At 41.1% G+C, this 19,566-nt stretch overlaps 1 protein-coding gene across 3 annotated transcripts in view; it reads left to right on the top strand.

Moving 5' to 3' along the window:
- fut8b (fucosyltransferase 8b (alpha (1,6) fucosyltransferase)) overlaps positions 1 to 19,566 on the top strand; it is a 125,050-nt gene that overhangs the window by 59,890 nt on the left and 45,594 nt on the right. For all 3 annotated transcript variants that reach the window (XM_023275135.3, XM_055015851.1, XM_023275136.3), the window contains exon 2: positions 13,967 to 14,632. In XM_023275135.3, coding sequence (XP_023130903.1) covers positions 14,430 to 14,632 — 203 coding nt within the window. In that variant the 5' untranslated portion in view covers positions 13,967 to 14,429. The remainder of the gene's footprint in view (positions 1 to 13,966; positions 14,633 to 19,566) is intronic.

Below are 19,566 nucleotides of genomic sequence, written 5' to 3'. Positions count from 1 at the left end.
ATAATTGCACAAAGGTTTTCTAATCATCAGTTAGCCTTTCAACACCATTAGCTAACACAATGTAGCATTAGAACAAAGGGGTGATGGTTGCTGGAAATGTTCCTCTGTACCCCTATGTAGATATTCCATTAAAAGTCAGCCATTTCCAGCTAGAATAGTTATTTACCACATTAACAATGTCTGGATTGTATTTCTGATTAATTTAATATCGTCTTCATTGAAAAAACTGCTTAAGTTTTAAGTGACCTCAAACTTTTGAACAGTAGTGTATGTAACCTTACTGTTATGTTGGATATGTGACATGGCTGATGCGTAACATGCTATAGGGCCATACAGGAGAGTATCAGGGTCCCTGTCCTTGCCGTTTTTTTAACAACTGATCCTCACAACTGTAACGGAGGGCCAGTGTGTTGTTGGTGCATTATTGAAACAGAGATGCAGCTGCTCCCAGTTGGATCACAGTGTTCTGCCAGCAGTGGAAGAAGTGTTTTGTCTCTTTGCTTTCAGTTTTTACAAAGTCACTACTGCTCTGACTTTACCAAGTGGTGCCTGCACTGGATAGAAGGAAGGATTAAGACTTCTGTTTGCAGCAATGCTTTAATTTATTTCTTAGTAAAAGGAGAGATTGTGTTGTAGGTACATCCTCTCATAGTTGGCACTACCTGGCACATTGACATTGTGTATTGAGGTTTTTTGTTTGTTTTTCTGTTAGCCAATGTGATTTAAGCAATAGGTCCTGCTTAATGGAGAGGAGAGAGATGATGGCATTTTTTTTTTATAGGCCTTGTTAACAGGGATCAGGGTGCATAGTTTGCCAGTATTTCCTTTCAGTCTCATTTAGAAAACTTCATCCCCAAGAGGTGAGGTAGGATTTTTTTGTTGTTGTTCTTTGGAGGAATGTTGGGTTGAACCATTTAGCGCCAGTAACAATTGAATGCACTAAAAATGACTGGCTATGCAAAGCCACAGAGGGAATGTTTGTACTGAAGCCAGTAATTGTCAGTTTCTTTACACTCTCAGCCAATGGTACGTATATCTAATTCAGGCAAGTCAAGGCTGAATGTAGTAAATGCGAAAAGTGTCTCTAGTAAAGCAGAAACCCTACAGTCTGATGACTGGAGTGTTTTACTACAACACAAGAGTAAACTCTTTTTGAACCAGCCCAGGAAAAAATACCATGCCAACAGTTGATGCAGTACTACATCTTAGACTAAAAATACCTTTCAAATGAGTGTTTACACATGGAATTTGTTGCACAATCTATACATTTAACTACAGAAGACTTATGGTACGGTAGAGAGATAGACAGGAAACATGGGTAGAAGAGTGGGAGAATGTCAGTAAATGGCAGTAAATGGCTATGAGTCGGACTTGAACCCATGACAACTGTGTCAGGGACTATACCCCCTGTTTATAGGTCGGCCACTCAACCACTTGAGCTACCTGGGTGCCCTAGTTTAGATGGAAATTGACAAGAGAAATTTATGGAACCTGTGGACACGTAGCATTACAAACAGGTTTCATTAAGTAGAAGGAGCAGCTAAGCGGAAGCTGATGAGCTAAGCAGACAAACCCTATACCAGACCTAGAGCCAGAGTAGAGGAGATGAAGGGGAAGTCAGGCATATGAGAAGTGCAGACTGGAAGCAGAAAACACGTGATGAGGATGAGAAGTTCTGTCAGGATGGTTTGTGTTGTGACACATTCAGGCTGCTGCGGTGAAGTAACAGGAAAAAGGCAAGACTTTGAAATGAAAGATTGAAGGAAATGGAGTGATGGTAAACTTAGGTTATGAGATGCAAAAAGTGGATCTTTACTTCTTATGTAATTGGCAACCAAACTGATATATCCAAGCCTCCTGAATCCCAGCATTGCTAAGTGACTTCTCATCATTAAGTGGAGTAAGAGTGTTTTACCATTTTCAAACAATCCTGACTCAAACAAAGCAATTAAATGGAAAACCTAACTCTTTTCTTGGCAACTCCCAGTGGATTTCGGTTTAAATGTCAAACTCAAGCCAAAATCTGTAAAGATAAGAAAGAGAAAGCCTGTGACCAGAATAAAACAGAAGAGAATGAATCAGGGAGTTGGGAGTAGGATGGTAGCATTTCTGCAAAGATGCAGTCAGACAGTGGCAAGGCAGACAACACCCTTCTCAACCAGTCCATTTTTAATTTTGGAGTCTGCTTTCACATTTATGCATGCTAGTTGCCAGTCCATCACAGGACCAATAGAGACAGACCAATGCATGCAGCGGTGGACAATTTTGGTTTTCATTTCATCTCAGATGCATGCCTTTGGAGTGTGGGAGGAAACTGGAGTGCCTGGAGGAAACTCAAAGCAAAAGCAAACATGGAGGTTGACAGAAAAGACCAGAGCTGAGAGACGAAGCCTTCTTGCTTGGAACGGACATCCTTATTATCACTGAACTGGCAGGCTTTTCTGAATATCTACAATAATGGAAGAAAACGCATTAAAATGTGTTCATCTTCTGTAATGCAAAATATATAAAATGGTTTGTTTTAACGGGAAGGCATTTGTTTGAACAAATGTCAAGAAAGTTAAGGAAAGAACCATCAACCGTTTGCTGTCATGACTGGATAGTTTTTCTCTTGTGCAGGTAAAAATGAGATTTTCAGACTAAACGGAGGGTAAATAAATGTGTTACCTGTTACTGCTGAGGTGTTTCTGCAACACAGGGATTTAAGGTCATAGAGCAAAATACCTAAATGTTGAAAGGAAAAGAACAGAGGGAATGCAGTAAAGAGCAATGAATCTGTGGGAGCTGTGTCTTATTGCTGTTTATAGAATTTTTGTTTTTTGTATTAGTCAGGGCTTGGGCCCCTCAGGGAAGTGTCTTCATCTCCTTCTCTGTCTTTGTGTCTACCACCACCATCTTTCTTCTGATTACCAGCATCCTTGCTGCTACTTTTCCTATCTCCACCTTTAAAAAAAAATCCTCCTCTGTCTTTATAATGTTTATTATTATTATTATTATTATTATTATTATTATTATTATTATTATTATTATTATTATTATTATTATTATTATTATTGGTGTTCTTGCTGTCAGGTCTTGGTGCTGTTTACTTTTTCTCTTCCTTGTTTGTAGTGATTCTCCTCTCCTCTTTCGCCGTCTCTTCTGCTGCAGCTTTCCTCTCCATCTTTGCTTTTCTACAGTCATTGTTTTATCATTCAAATGGTGGCCTTGGAGAGGGCACTTTGACTTGTGGGAGAGAACTACATTTGCCCTGAGCCAGGGATTAATGTGTGATAACTGCTGACCGTAAATTCTGTCGCAGAAGATGAGGAAGGTAGAAAATGTTCAAGGGGCTTATTGTGCTGCTTATTGTGCTTATTGTGCTGGAAATGTAAGTTATTGCTCAAATGACCACCAAGCCCCCTTGTTCCCGTCAGTCTTGGCTTTTATTGGGAGATTGCAATAGAAGATCAGTACATTTTTTCTTCTTTTCTTCCTCTGTGATGGGTGTCCCCGAACCTCTGGCTTCTGCCTCAGACACATTATTTCTCTGTCTCTCGCTGTAGTGCCATGTCTGATTTTCTACCTTTACTTTCCTGCCAGCCCTGTCTCTTGGGCTGTGTACACATCCGGCCATTTTGGTGTGATTTTTGATCACAAAGTGTTTCACTGGTTCACACAGCTAAGTGTCCACACTTGACCTGAATTGCCTGTTAAGTCTTTTATGAGTGTGTTAACTGCAATACCGTATATTTAGAATACATTTTTTTCTGTCTTTTCTTTACATAGTACTCCAATTGTAGATTGAAGACATTTTTGCTTTGCCAAGGAACGTGGCAGAATTATCAGCCTTGGTTTGGCTGTCTGTCTGTTCGCAACATTACTCAAAAATGGTCTAAGGGATTTGGATAAAATTTTCAGGGAAGGTCAGAAATGACACAAGGACCAAGTGATTAGATTTAGGCAGTGATGCACCTTATAGTCTGGATCCACGGATTTGTTAGAGATTTCTCTATCATTTTGAGATGATACACAATGATATAGCAGCACGGCGTCACTGTAACTATGACTACAAGTCAAAACTACAACAGCTGCCTGCTGATGATCACATGATTGTGATCCTACTACAAATCGACTGCTGTAGACTTATCGAGACTTGCCCATCGGAAATGATACAAGGAACAACTGATTAAATTGTGGGGTTGTTTCCAAGTCCCATCAATTGCTGCTGCCCGCTACATGTTTAGGTCACACGATTCGGTATCATACATAATGTACACATGCATAACACACCTGTGCTCAGCGCAAGATCATTTTGTTTGTGGGTACATCTATGTTAAATAGCCACATTCTATGTTGCTGTGATTCTCTGATCATCAATAACTAATTACCAAATGTTGCATTTCTAAAATAAATGCTACATTTCTGGCAATGCCACATGGGTGAATGAACAGCCGTCGCAGAGCACTGCGCTGTCTGAGTGCTTTTCTAGTCTAAGAAATGTAATCACAGTATGAGCTTGGCCACTTCTAAGTGTTGTTTCAAAGGTCTGATCATATTCTGAGAAAAAAAAAATCCATATTCAGTGGATCCAGGCTTATCAAATTATGCATCACCACATTCAGATGATAAAAAGCACACAGTTGAGCCCAATGTAACAGTAGCTGCTCTCTTTCTCTGTCCTCTTTATTACCCTTCCTTTCCCTTCCACTAGCCAGTGATTTTCTTCTATTATTCCTTCCTCTTGCTCTCTCTTTTCTCCTGTGTATTCAGCCACTCATTAGACCACTTTAAAGTGATTGAATGAAGGTTGACAACCTCTGTATGGGGTCACTACAGGGCCCATCCACCCTCCTATACTGCCTCTGTCCTTTCAACTCATCCCTGGCACCCCAGGTTGTGCAAGGTCAGCTGTCATTGGGACTCGTTATGAGGAATAGAAACTGGAACAGACAGTAATTGTGTGCAGATCCTAGCAGCAATAAAGCACGACACAGGTAAAGGGATAACACAGACTTTGAGCTTTTACTTTTCTGTTGCTTGCAAAAATTAACAGTCAAGGTTCCTTGCAACGTCCCCTCTGGTTTTAATTGAGGGCAGTTTTTCTTCATAGTGCTGTACATAATGTACATGATGAATTTCTTTCCAAACCCACCTTTTGCCAAATACACACTTCAACTGTCACACACATGCTGAAATGTGACGTTCTCTCTGCTCCAGGAATGATACATGCAGTTGCTTGACTGATTTTGACTCTTGCTCTTTTCCCTTCCTTTTCAAACACAGACACACATGCAAACACACACACACACACACACGCAAACACACACACACACACACACACACACACACACGCAAACACACACACACACACACGCAAACACACACACACACACACACGCACACACACACGCACACACAAACAAATGGCTATGGGGGAGGTGGTGCGAGTGGAGCTTGTTTATGCTAGCGGTTTATGCAAACACAATATTAATTTTGATGGAGAGATATATGACTAGCAGTAAAAATGCACCAATTGTTTGCCTGTTTTATTTTTTATGTCCAAATAAAAATATAGACCTGGGTTGGGGCCCCACATGCCACCCCAATCTATCTCCTGATGAGTGAAAGTGGATCTCGGGGCTCAGACGTGGTCAAGGACAGCATGATAAATTCACCATGTCAGAAAGGGTGATGAACTGGCTCTGTGTGTGTGTGTGTGTGTGTGTGTGTGTGTGTGTGTGTGTGTGTGTGTGTGTGTGTGTGTGTGTGTGTGTGTGTGTGTGTGTGTGTGGGGGGGGGGGTTATCTATCTTTGTGTCACCATGTGAATGCGCGTGCACATGTGAATGTGTGTGTGTGTGTGTGTGTGTGTGTCTGTGTGTGTGTGTGTGTGTGTGTGGGGGGGGGTTATCTATCTTTGTGTCACCATGTGAATGCGCGTGCACATGTGTGTGTATGTATGTATGTATGTATCCTGCTGTCAGCGAATTCTCGGCAGAGATAACCTTGAAGGAGGGGCTGTGTGCTTAGCTGTGATACTGAATGTGAAGCTGCAGCGGTCTCAGGGTCTGCATGGCTCGAACTTTTCTGAGACCTTTAGTCATTTTCTGTGAGACTTAATCCCAAAGTTGTGATGAGCTGTGCTTCCTTCAGTGCTTGAGTTGTTCATATTAATGGTTCTCCAAAATACAAGTGTGTCTCTCTGTAACTACACAACCCTCCCTGAAAACAGGACTCAAACTTTTGCATTTTGTGCTATACCACCATGTATACCGCCATTGTTCTGTCTGTCTGTCTGTTAGCAACATTACTCAAAAATGGAAAAATGGATTTGGATACATTTTTCAGGGAAGGTCAGGCTTATAGTCTGGATCCATGGAGTTGTTAAAGATTTCTGTATCATTGCGAGATATTGGCACAGCATCACTGTAACCAGTGACAACAAGGAACACTACGTCAGCTGTCTGCTGACAATCACATGATTGCGATCCTACTACAAATCGACCACTGTGGACCACAACTTTTTTTAAGATTTCATTCATCGGAAATCATACAACAACTGAGCAGCCTTGGTGGAGTGCTGTGCTCTCTGAGTGCTTTTCTTGTTACCATAGCCATCATAGCTGAAAATGGCAGTTTGCTCCTTGTTATCATGACATTTTGTGTGTCCGTTTTTGAGCAATGCTGTGAAAAGACAGACAAACCAATCGTCACATAACTAGTGAGTTATGTGATGACGTAATGTAACTCAATGTAATAATAACTCAAACTATGTCATTATCAGTCTTGAAAGACTACTATGTCTAATTTGTCTTTAATTGCAGAATTTCAACTCACTAAAGACATGACCTCAGTGTATTTAGTCTTAGTAAGGGGCCTCCTATGTGTATGCATTCAAACTCATTGCGTTTGCTTTGGGGATCATGCCCTTTACTTTCCCAGCTCACCATATATCTGTTTTCTTCCATTTTCCCATGCTTGTCACCAGGCCAGGCTTTCTCTCTGCCTTTAAGCTTAAGTTAATGGACTCCTGCACATTCAGTTCAGAAATGTTGTGAAGTCAACAGCAGCTCATGAAATATTCACTGTGTGTGTGTGTGTGTGTGTGTGTGTGTGTGTGTGTGTGTGTGTGTGTGTGTGTGTGTGTGTGTGTGTGTGTGTGTGCGCGTGCGTGTGTGTGTTTGTGTGGACACACGCAGTCAGCTGTACTCACTACCATATAAAACACCAGGGGCACCCCAAAAAGTTATGGGTGTCTCTGCATCTCGGCTCTGAGCCAACAGAGTCGCAAAGGACAGCAATGGGAGTGGGAGCATTCTGTTGCTGAATGAGTCACACGTCATACTGATGAAAATCTATCCTTCCATTATCTGTACACCACTTAATTCTCTTTAGGGTTGCAGCAGGGCTGGAGACTATCCCAACTGACTTAGGGTGAAGGCAGGGGACACCCTGGACAGGTCACCAGTCTATCACAGGGTTACACATAGAGACAAACAATCACATTCATATTGACACTTGCGGACAATTTTGAGTCACCAGTTAACCTCAGCATGTTTGGACTGTGGGAGGAAGTCGGAGTACCCGGAGAAAACCCGCGCATGCACATGGAGATTATGCAAACTCCATGCAGACAGATCCTGTTTGCGTCGAGACGCAAACAGGGGATCTTCTAGCTGCAAGATGAAAGTGCTAACCACCAAGTCACTGTGCAGCCCACTGATGAAAATGTCAGTCAAAATTTAATTGGATGTTTTTGCTCCAAATAGCAAGAATCAGTGGAACAAGCGTTTAAGTTTACAATATTTCTTCAACTTTTGCAGCTTCTTTTTGGACTAAGTATATTGGTATATTACTATGAAATCAGATTTGTGTCAAAACACTCAAACAAAACTTCTTAAACATCAAACAACAATAAGAATTTAAGAGAGAGGTTACTGACAAAGCTGGCTAAAGTTGATTGGGTAAAAGCTATCTTACATAGCAAAGCTTAGCTTTACTTCTAACCTAACCCAACCAAACATCTGGCAGTACAGACAACATATGTAAATGAAAAAGACTTACCATTTATTAACCCTGCAGAAATCTATTAAGGGTGGTTAGCAGGTAGTGAATGCTGAATACTTCTGCTCTGTGCTGTTTTTTTGAACTGCACTGAACAATTTCGAGGAACTCATAAACCAATGGGGACACACCCTGAATAAAGGCGTCCCATGTGAAAGCTTTGCATCAGAACTGTGAACAAAAACTGAAGGAGCACAAATGAGAGAGCTGACAGCATGACTGCATAGCTGACATTGGGAAGGAAACTGAGGGATCTGTGAACAATAAAATTATGAAAACTGTTTACAATTGTAAAAATTCCTTGTCTGCAAATGACAAGTTTTACTTTTGAGATGACTTTTTTTTGCTTAAGTGAGTTTTATTCTCTCTCAAATTCCAATTTCTGCTTGATGTTAAGTTTTGTTTGGTCATTATGACAAAAAACTGTTACAGTACTGATACAGAGACTCAAGTGCAGGACAACAGAGACACAGCAGACATGTATTTGGAGTAAAACATAATTTATTTACAAACCACCAGAAAAACTACAACAGGAAGTATTCCTCGTAAACCACGGAACTGAAAAGCAGTTGCCACAAGTAAAACTAATAGAGACCCCTATGGAACTGGTGGGGAAAGAACTGATATACAAACTCTTAGTCTCTTAGATAAAAAACAGAAAACAGCTAACCGGGACTAGGTTTAATGGAGCTAGGACAGTTGCAAAAGAATATACTAGTTATCGGGAATATTACTAGATGGGACACTAGAATTAAACAGTCACACGCTTACACCCACCTGGAGAGAGAGAGAGAAAAAGGGGGGAAGGAAGAAACCTGTCACTAACCTGGCATCAGAGGTGGAGGGTGTGACAAAATCTGATTCAATAGTTTATAAGTGCCGTTTTTTTAAATCCACCACTAACTCTAAGTGCTGGTGTGTTTACACTATTTAAAATGTGTCAATCCTATATACCTGACACCAGTATGATCCATCCCATGGGAACAGGAAGTCTAAGGGAAAGGTCGTGAGTTGAGCCTCCAGACCAGCTGAGAAAATAAGCATACAAGCTGCTCAGAGGACCCACTTTTAGGAAACTGTAAGAAATGAGTATAGGTTCATTGCAGTAAAGAAGGCTGTTTTTGAAGAAGTGCTTGTTCAGCAGCCCTCCCAGGATTAGTTAAAAATTGCCCCCAGAGGTGATGTTAATGTTTCTAATGTTGTATTTCTGCAGTCCAAAATGCCTTTAAAATGCCCCCTGCATTGTGCTCATGAGATGATCTGGCAAATCACGTTAAAATTGTGTTGAAAACTATGACAATATCAGCACAAATACATCTGCTGCCCAATCATCGGCCACATTTACCTTCATCTGTTAAATACACGTCTGCATCACACCGATGGATGTGTAAACAGTTTTTATTAACCTTCATTTGATCTCATCGACATTCTTTCAGTGTGCATTTGTTCCTTATCCTCTACCTGTCTTTTTTCCAGACACACATTATATCTCTCTGCCACTAAACTGCATACCATGACATAGGACACATTGTGGTGCATATCCCCCTTAGGGTTGCTCCTAGCAACATACATTACTACAATCTATTGTACCAACATAGATGAGAAGCAAAGGTATAGATTATATATGGTACATGTAACACTCCCTTCCCCTTGTCCTCCAACTGGAGTGGTTGTGTTGGTGTAATAGAAGCCGTTCATAGCCAAGCTCCATGAATAATTCAGTAGTGAACCTCATTGCGGGGCTTATTGTCTGGAGACCAGAGGCCACTGATAGATGGCCTCTGCTACGGCCTTAGTCATGCTGAAGAATCACTAGCCAGACTGAAAACAGGTCATCGCTGCTGACCCCTCAGGCTCCTGAAAGTTGCTGCAGCACAGGGACATTTTGTGACAGTACTGACAGTCCACCCTGCAGTGCCACATGCACCACACCAGCTTTTACCATGAAGGGCATTGTAAGAGAATGATTATGTTTGAAACACAAGGTCACAAGGAGGCTTTGGGGATAGTGTGTAGGTGGTATAGACAAGAGGTTCCAACTTCAATTCACGACATAGGAGGACTGCACATTTAAAAGGAAGCAGTCACATATTTAATTTTGTCTATTGTAGCTTAGATTTGGAAATCATGTTTCTGCTTGGAAGATGATGGAAGAGGCATGGGGGAAAAAGCAGAATAAAAAAGAGGTACCAATGACCAACTTCTCTAAAATCCTACTGTCAGCATATGTGTCACAGAGTCGAACTTAGGAATGATTGTGCCACAGTGGGGAACTTTTATTTATTAATTTAAGTGACATTATTATAATTGCATTATTTATGTACCTCCCTGTTAGACTTAAGGGCAGATGTGAGAGGTTTGAGAAAATGCAAAAATCCTTAGCACTCAGATCAAGTTGCCTATATTTCTGGTAAAATATTACACTGTCAGATCTTCATCAGTGGAATAAATTGCAGTTCATTATCATAGTATAGTACCATTCTTTCTTTAATCTGGCTGCATCCTGCAGACACAGGCCTCAACTGATGTCTCCTATTTTATTTCTAAAACTAGCTGTCTGAAAGTATAGAATGTGTTGCTCCTTTCCTTTGCCACTTCATCACATTCAAGAATAAGCTTAGAGGCATGATGAAAAGGAACTGTAAAACCTTCTTCACTCATTTTCTAAAACCATTGACTGCATTTGATATTTGTCCCTATGTACAGTTAGTAAAGGTGGCTTTAATTTTTACACAGAATGAACCAATTATTCTGTTGGCTTTGTACCCTCTAAGGTAGAGTATGTCTTTAAAATTATTACATTGTTATTGGTTCCTTTCAGTATTTCATTACAAGTGTTTGATTCCAGGTTCCGCTTATCTAACCTCCACACACTGCTGTACTGTGGCCAAACTGTCTGACACAATTTTACAATCTGGTCTCAAGAATTTGTGTGAGGTTACCAAAGTCTGCTGTGATTGCTAGTAGGAAAAACTTGCATTTATTGTGGCGAGTATACTGGTTGCGTTTGCAGTGTGCTTTGCCTTTTATATATATAACAGACAGAATGCTGTGTATATGTACTCCATTTTATATGAAAATATGTCAGCTTTGTATTTTAAAGCTTTATGAGGGCCGGTACTGCAATTAAGTACAGGGGGCCCTCGACTTACTTCAGAGTTCCGTTCCTACAGATTGTTGTAGTTTGATTTTTGCCATAAGTCGGAAGTCCTGTGAAAATGTAAACAAAGCCGCTACATGCTTCAAAATATTGATCAGTTCTTCATAAAAATCATGAATACCAATGACTTTCATGCATGTATGAGTCATTTTACTTTATTTCTGTTGTTTTATTCTGTTTTTGTTGCAGTTTTCACTCTGTAAAGTGTATCAAGAACCACAGTAAAGAAGTCAAGTTTGCTACGACTCGCAATTAATTTTGCAAGCACGAGTTTAACTAGTTGGACAACTGCAGCTTTTACGTTGCAGTGAAGACAGCACACATGGAGATAGCTTTCCTTTTCTTCGAAGAACTGCCATCAGAAGAATCTGACTTACACTTGAGAACCATAATGAAGGGCAAAAAGATAGCGAATGTAGCACAATCCAAGGTGGTGTGCAACCGGTGAATGTAAACAAAGCCGTCTTATAGTGTCACGTGACGAACCCCCTGCATTGCAATTCTGTAAAGTTGAAGAACTAAGGCAGAGTGAAACAGAGATATTTATATGGATGGATTCTACAATACCCATATTTCACCGCTTTAGTTTTTTGCATTTTATGTTTTGTTATTCGTTTGTAGTTTATAATTCTTCATTATCTCACTGACATCACTGTCCCAGTGATTCCATTAATTCCTAGGCCCCAATGGACAGACTTTGCATCCAGAATCACATCCCTTTGTTTACCCTAGTTGGATTGCTCCTGATGTGTTTGTAGCAGCAGGGTGGAGTGCATGTCAACTTAAACTGCCCATCTTGACCTTTCTAAAACATCTTGTTGCTTGTGTCATAGTGTGATGTTAGATGAAGTTTCTGGATGCCTCGACTGGGGAAAAAAACAAGATACAGCATATATGGGTAGAACTTATTGAGACTGAGATGTCAGCTTTAAAGTGAAGGTAATGAAATATCCCTTCAAATAACCAAGGATTTATCAGAATTTCCCCAAAGTGCTATTAATATACCAGCAGTGCATTGCTATCTTAAGTTAACATTAACTAGCTGTTTTGCTTATATATGAAAGGTATCCAAATTGTCTCATGTACAGTTTGGCAGTAGTTGCCTTTTTCATCCAGCAGTTTTATTTTATCAGTTTTAGCCTACTGCACACAAACCTCATTATGGTTCCTCAAAGACAGCAACAAAAGTTTGTGCAGCCTTGCTTATGTTGAAGTCTCTGACATGCATTAGTTGGTGGAGTGCTATCCTCTTCACCTCTTATTTTCCATAATAAAACACAGCTCAGCACATCCTTGTACTGCATGCATAAAGAGGAGCCACCCTCGTGTCAGCCTAGGTTAGTCACAACAAAATCACTAGCAAAGGAGGAATGTCTGTACAGATTTCAATAATCCCAGAATATTAAGTAAGAAATGAATGAGAATCATTTTCACCTCATTGTTTCAGTGTTCTCCACTGCTGCATTCTGGCTAGTTAGCACCATTAAAGCACAAACAGTCTCCCTGGTATTACAGCATGGCACCATTTTCTTCCTATATATCAACTATGCTGCAATAGTAAACATGATGAGCTACTGTTAACCTACTTCTGTGCTGCCAGGCGAACCCTAACAGGAAAATCTTCTACTTTCTCAAATATTCACAGGAAAAAACACCAGAGACACTGCAACATGTCAATCAACCCCATTTTACAAGCGCCACTCACACAAAGCCTAAGATGCTTGGCATTATTTCAGTGTACTGTGATACACACTCAGAGATGATAGCATACACACATACACTTGCATTGACGTGCGCACACACACACACACACACACACACACACACACACACACACACACACACACACACACACACACACATCTGACAGTCTTTATCCCATCACGAGTCGTGTCAGTTACGCGGCAGGGCTTTGTTAGGTAGTTGACAGAGAAGGTTGCTTCATAAACCTGGCACGAATTCCACCACCATCTCTCTCCCTGCATTGGGATGAAGGGAAGTGATGATCCAGGGATTTTTTGCTCCTGCTCCTTCATTAGCTTGCTGTATCACCTTGAAAATGTTGCATTCTGTCACAGAGCCTACCGGGAAGGCAGTGGGCACTTGGAAAAGAAGGAAAATGTTCAGGGAGAACTTTGTAGGGTTTAGTCAACTCCAAAAAATCCATTACCTTTTAAGCTTGGCTGTGCTTTAACTGAGAGAGAGAGAGAGAGAGACAGAATAAGAGAGAGAGAGAATAAGAGAGAGAAAGAGAGAAAGAGTTGGAAATGGGTTGTGGTAGGGTGTGGATAAGGATATGGTATGTGGAGGGGCTGTGGGGTTTTTGAAAGACTCGAGTGTGCATGAGTGCAAGTATCTGTGTATGTATTATGCAAGCAGGCAAGGCACTGAAAGTGGTACATCCCAGTCCTCTCAACAGCAATGCAGCATAGCTTAGATACTGCACATCACTATGTAAATGCAAAGTGCAGTGTCATACTGATCGATCCTGTAGGCTGCTGAGACTGGGTTGTGTTCGGACCAGTCAGCAGCATCTTGACTGTTGGTCGAACTGCCCTGTTCTGTGATCTCTCTTTCTGTATGACACTGTCTCTCTCATCCTTGCTCTCCTCTTCAGGAGTATTTGTCAAGCTGGATTGCTTGGCTAGCAGTTCAGTAATTTGTATTGGCTTTTGTTTGACCTACAATTTCAGAAAGTATTTGCAAATGAAAACTTTGTGCAACAGGCTTAGCTAACTCCCATATCTTTCTTTTTCTACAGGTTGCAAATTGAATTAAAGAATCTTGTGAGAGTGGAAGAAAGGTGGTGTTGGATAAACTCTGCAACACGGAGCTGGGCGGACAGGAGAAGACACCGATCAGATTGTCTACGATTCTACGATTTCATTCAGCAGACGCTTTTATCCAAAGCGACGTACAACTGAGAGTAGATACAGCACAGTCGTCAAAACACAGACTTGTGAGCATGCTTATGATGCTTTAGTACAAAGGAAAGGCTGGTTGATCACTGGAGAAACACCCACTGCCTTTCCTTAAACAATCCCGAGCCACCAACACACACATCTCCCTCTCATCTGTTATTTACCATCCCTGCAAAGATGCCAATGCCAAGACTGGTGCTGTGGCATTTGTGGTGACAGAGCACAGTGTGTGCGTGCACATCCGGCAGGTAGGCCGGTGGGTCGGTACACCAAGTGGCGTTTTTCGGTGGGCGTGGCTGAACCATGCGTCCCTGGGCAGGTTCATGGCGTTGGATTACCCTGGTGCTGCTAGCCTGGGGCACACTTCTCTTCTACATTGGTGGTCACTTGGTGAGAGACAGTGAGCATCCAGAGCGGTCCAGCCGGGAGCTTTCCAAGATCCTGGCAAAGCTAGAGCGACTCAAGCAGCAGAATGAAGATCTGCGGCGCATGGCCGAATCGCTCAGGTAACAGCAAATTGAATGGTATTCAAAATGACCTGCTTATGCACAACAATGTGTCTGTGTGTGTATTCATACACTACGAGTCAAAAGATTGGACACACCTTCTCATTCAATGTTTTTTCTTTATTTTTACTACTTTCTACATTGTAGATACATACTGAAGACATGAAAACTATGACACAAGATATATGGAATTATGTAGCAGACAAACAATTGTGAAATAACTCCAAATACACTGCCGTTTAGAAGTTTGGGGTAACCCAGGCAATTTCATGTTTTTCATGAAAACTCACACTTTTATTCATGTGCTAACATAGTTGCACAAGGGTTTTCTAATCATCAGTTAGTCTTTCAACAAGATTAGTTAACACAATGTAGCATTAGAACACAGGAGTGATGGTTGCTGGAAATGGACCTCTGTACTCCTATGTAGATATTCCATTAAAAATCTGCCGTTTCCAGGTAGAATAGTCATTTACCACATAAACTATGTTCTAGACTGTATTTATGATTAATGTTATCTTCATTGAAAAAAAAAAAGCTTTTCTTTCAAAAATAAGGATATTTCTAAATGACCCCAAACTTTTGAATAGTAGGGTATGTTTTATATTTTAGATTCCTCAAAGTAGCTACCCTTTGTTTTGATTACTACTTTGCAAACACTTGGCCTTCTCTCAATGAGCTTCATGAGGTAGTCACCTGAAATGGTTTTTACTTCACAGGTGTGCCTTGTTAAGGTTAATTTGTGGAATTTCTTGCCTTCTTAGTGCGGTTGGGACCATCAGTTGTGTTGTGCAGAAGTCAGGTTGGTAGGCCTAATTCAGTTGACAGCCCTATTTGATAACTGTTGCAAGAACCAATCAGCTACGTAAAGAGAAGCAACTCCCCATCATTATTTTAAGAACTGAAGGTCACTTAGTCTGGAAAATTGTAAAAACTTTGAATGTATCCCCAAGTGCAGTTGCAAAAACTGTACGTACAGCCTCTAGTTCCCTGGTTGTCTGATCATAAATCAGCACCTTGAACGTGGCATACAGTTATACAAATGCTGTTGTAAGATTGTATCAGCTGATCAGTGTTCAGTTTCAAAAGCTAATCAAAGGTATTGGAGATGCTGTGTGTGACAGACGGATGGTCTGACACTCCTGATCACATTTTGTTGTGGCATTTTGGAAGACAATAGCACATTGTATGAACCCATTAACCACACAGCATCTTTCACACATTCTCACTATGTGTAACAGAGAGACAGATGATTCTGCCCTTATCTCTGCATGCTGATAGTGTTTCTCTTTACACATAAACACGAGGTCTGCACATGGGTTTATGAGTGTGCATTCATGTGCAGGGCATGCAGTAGGGTGTTCTGGTTTGTGCCATATTGACAGGGAACTTGAGCTTCAGATGTTACCATTGCTGCTCCTCTGTGATATTCTGATTCACTTTGATGCTGGGCCCTCATCAGTGCACACAAACATAAAAACACACAAACACACACACATTGCTTCAGACAGCTGGTCCCTGATTAAATCCCCTGCTTTTGTAATTATTCAAAATTGGCTCAAAAACAAAGGTGGAATTCATGGCATAAAAAAACAAGTGCAGCTTTCAGTCGACCAGTGTCCAGATGGGTCCCTGACATACTGCACGCTTGTTGCTTATTATTGAGTTTGGTTGTTGATTTGGGACTGAGTTGTTTACTGGGGGAGTACTACAGTGCCTGCTCAAGTCCCTCTCAGTTTTAGCTAAGTATGTGGCAAAGCAAGCCAAAAGCAGCTGGCTGCTGAGGTTAAGCTTTATTAGCTATTCACAGTGACAGGGGTTGGTTTGTCCTTTGTTTAATTGTGTGTGTGTGTGTGTGTGTGTGTGTGTGTGTGTGTTCAGGTACACATCTACCTGTATATTGGGGCCCTAATAGACATAAAGATGTTACTAGCGTATTAGTGGGCTGCCCATCTTCTGTGCCACAGTGCCGCCCTTTTCTGTTCATGACCTCCTCCTGTTCCCTGTTTTACTCTTTTTTTTACCTCCCTCCTTCTCTGTATCATTTCACTACCAAACTGCTGACAGAGGCATGGTACAGACCCAGACACCAGCTGGCAGGTTGTCACAGAATGACTATGTAACAGTTCACTAGCTCATAGATAGACTAGCACCATGCATACCTAACCCAGTTCAGCAGCGTTTTGCAGATATGGACTGAGAACATGAGTCTATGACTGATGTACATGAAGCAAAGCGTATTCTTTACGAGACACCATAGATAAGTGAGGTTTCATCCAAAGTACTTCATTTATTATTTCATTTATTTATTTATTTTTAAAATGGGACAATTTGTATTAATGTACATTTTCATGTAAATACGATAGATTGTAGCCATACGGCTAATTTCCGTCTCAAGTCCCATTGGCAGATCAAAATAACCATCTTAACCATCATTAGTGAATTCATTTCTTATGAGTGGCCTCAGAGAGACTTAACCCCATAATATTGACATGAGACTTGAATTCTTACGCAGTAGGAGCTCACTGCATTGTGGATTTATGGTTCTAAGTAGATTGTAACTTGGTTAGTGTCATTACACCACAGTAGCATTAGGTAGATGTGTTAAGCTTTATTGGTCAGTGTGGTGCATTCATCATATATCTCAGAGGATCATGTTTTCATTGACTAATTCTCTTTGTGATAGAGAGGGATAGTCATCCTGAAATAATTTGCATAGGATATTGATTTTATTGGTTCTGAATTAGTAAAATCATCGAGAAGACGAAAATATTTAGTTATTCAACTTACTCAAAGAATTTTTCACACACGCATATTACCTAGTTTTGAACTGAACTCTCTAATATTTCCCCTGCCAAGGAACGCGGCAGAGGTTATGTCACGATCGGTGTTGGTTTGTCTGTCTGTCTGTCTGTCTGTCTGTCTGTCTGTTAGCAACATTACTCAAAAACAGACAAATGGATTTGGATACATTTTTCAGGGAAGGTCAGAAATGACACAAGGACCAAGTGATTAGATTTTGGCAGTGATTTAGCTTATAGTCTGGATCCACGGATTTGTAAAAGATTTCTATATCATTGCAAGATAATGGCACAACATCACTGTAACTATGACAACAAGTGAACACTACGTCAGCTGCCTGCATCAATTCACACCGCCTGCTACATATTTTGGTCAAGCAATTCAATATCTGTGAATGGCATTCACATCCATACAACACTGAAAATTATGCTGACGTGGTTATAGTCTGGATAATACACGATTCAATACACGGTTAACAGGACGCAGTTTTACACAGTTTGAGTGATGTGGCTTATAGTCTGGATCTACAAATTTCTTAGCCTTGAAAGGCTAAGAGAGTACTGCAGAGCGATTTTCTAGGTTATAGAATATAACTGTCATATGAAATTCATCAATCGGTCAATGCTTGGATTCAAATTAGTATTACTTGGCTGACCTACAGGTCCAGTCCAGTGATTTAGTTTGGTTTAATTTGGTTATTCAGGCCACTCCTGAGTGATCTGAGTGACAGGCAGCCTGCCAGCCCACCAATCACCGAGCAGCATTAATGAGAGGTGAGCACAGGGTTGAGTTGCTCAGGCTGTCTGGCTCCGCCCTCTGTGCAACTTGTCAGTCACCTCGGGCACAGAGCCACAGCTCCAGTAAAAACAATGACACACGCCAGCCTGATGGTGTGACATCGGAGAGAGCAGGGGTGAGAGTGACAGCTGGACTGAGTGATGAGGACTTGATCGATCTCCCAGGCTGCCAGCAGAGAGAGGGAGGGAGGGGACAAAGCAAAGGAGGCAAAGAGGATAGGAGCATGATGGATGGTGTAGGGGTTGCACTCAGTAAAATGCAGCAAGGAGGAAATAAAAAGTAAGGACTAAGGGGACTGGAAGAGTTGCAAAGACCACAGTCATTGCCTTTAACTGTTTTCTGTTATTCCAGCCTACCCTGGTACCAACAAGATGAGCTGTTTGCTATTGTACAATACATTGCTATACTAAAGCAGTGTTTGCATTGATCCAGTGCTACAAACCCAAATAATGTGTTCTGCACGTTAAAACAGATGCAAAGAATGAACTGAATTCACAGTACCATCTGACCCAGCTCTAGAGCAGATAGAAAGGTCGGCAAGTTAAGACATATTGTTTTTCTATGTGACGTTGGAATTGCCTTTTAATAGTGGAGGCCACTGACTATTAGATCTCATTCACTTGACTTCCATATGTCCTTGTCTGTTTTTCAGTTTGGTTTTAGCTGTAGTAGCTTGAAAAATTCACAGATGATAGTTTTTGCATAGGTTTTTGTTATATGGGTCCCTATCTTTCAAGACAAATGCAGTTGTAAATTGTCAAACCAGACATACACTACCATTCTAAAGTCTGCCAGCCCACCGATCACCCAGCAGCATTAATGGGAGGTGAGCACAGGGTTGAGTTGCTCAGGCTGTCTGGCTCCGCCCTCTGTGCAACTGTCAGTCACCTCGGGCACAGAGCCTCTGTACCCCTATGTAGATATTCCATTAAAAATCAGCTTTTTCCAGGTAGAATACTCATTTAACACATTAACAACGTCTAGACTGTATTTTTGATTAATTTATTGCTATCTTCATTGCTTTTCTTTCACAAATAAGGACATTTCTAAGTGACCTCAAACTTTTGAACGGTAGTGTATGTAGTTTGGTGTGATGAGGGCACTGTTCACTCACATATAATAAGACAGTGAGAGGACTCATTTATTCTGTAATAGCTTAAGCCCAGTGCAGCCCTACCAAGATGATGCTACCACAGTTATCAGGCCATACTGACCTGGCCATTGCTGAGACCCATTCAGAGAAAGTCTACTTCCACACACAATAGCCCCATTGTTGGAGCTGTCTGTGGTCAGGACATCTCTGTCAAGTCAGGCTCAGAGCAGAGCTGACTCGC

This window comes from Amphiprion ocellaris, chromosome 12, assembly GCF_022539595.1.
Source record: "Amphiprion ocellaris isolate individual 3 ecotype Okinawa chromosome 12, ASM2253959v1, whole genome shotgun sequence".
Taxonomy (NCBI): domain Eukaryota; kingdom Metazoa; phylum Chordata; class Actinopteri; family Pomacentridae; genus Amphiprion; species Amphiprion ocellaris.
This window is presented reverse-complemented; position numbering and strand designations above follow the sequence as displayed.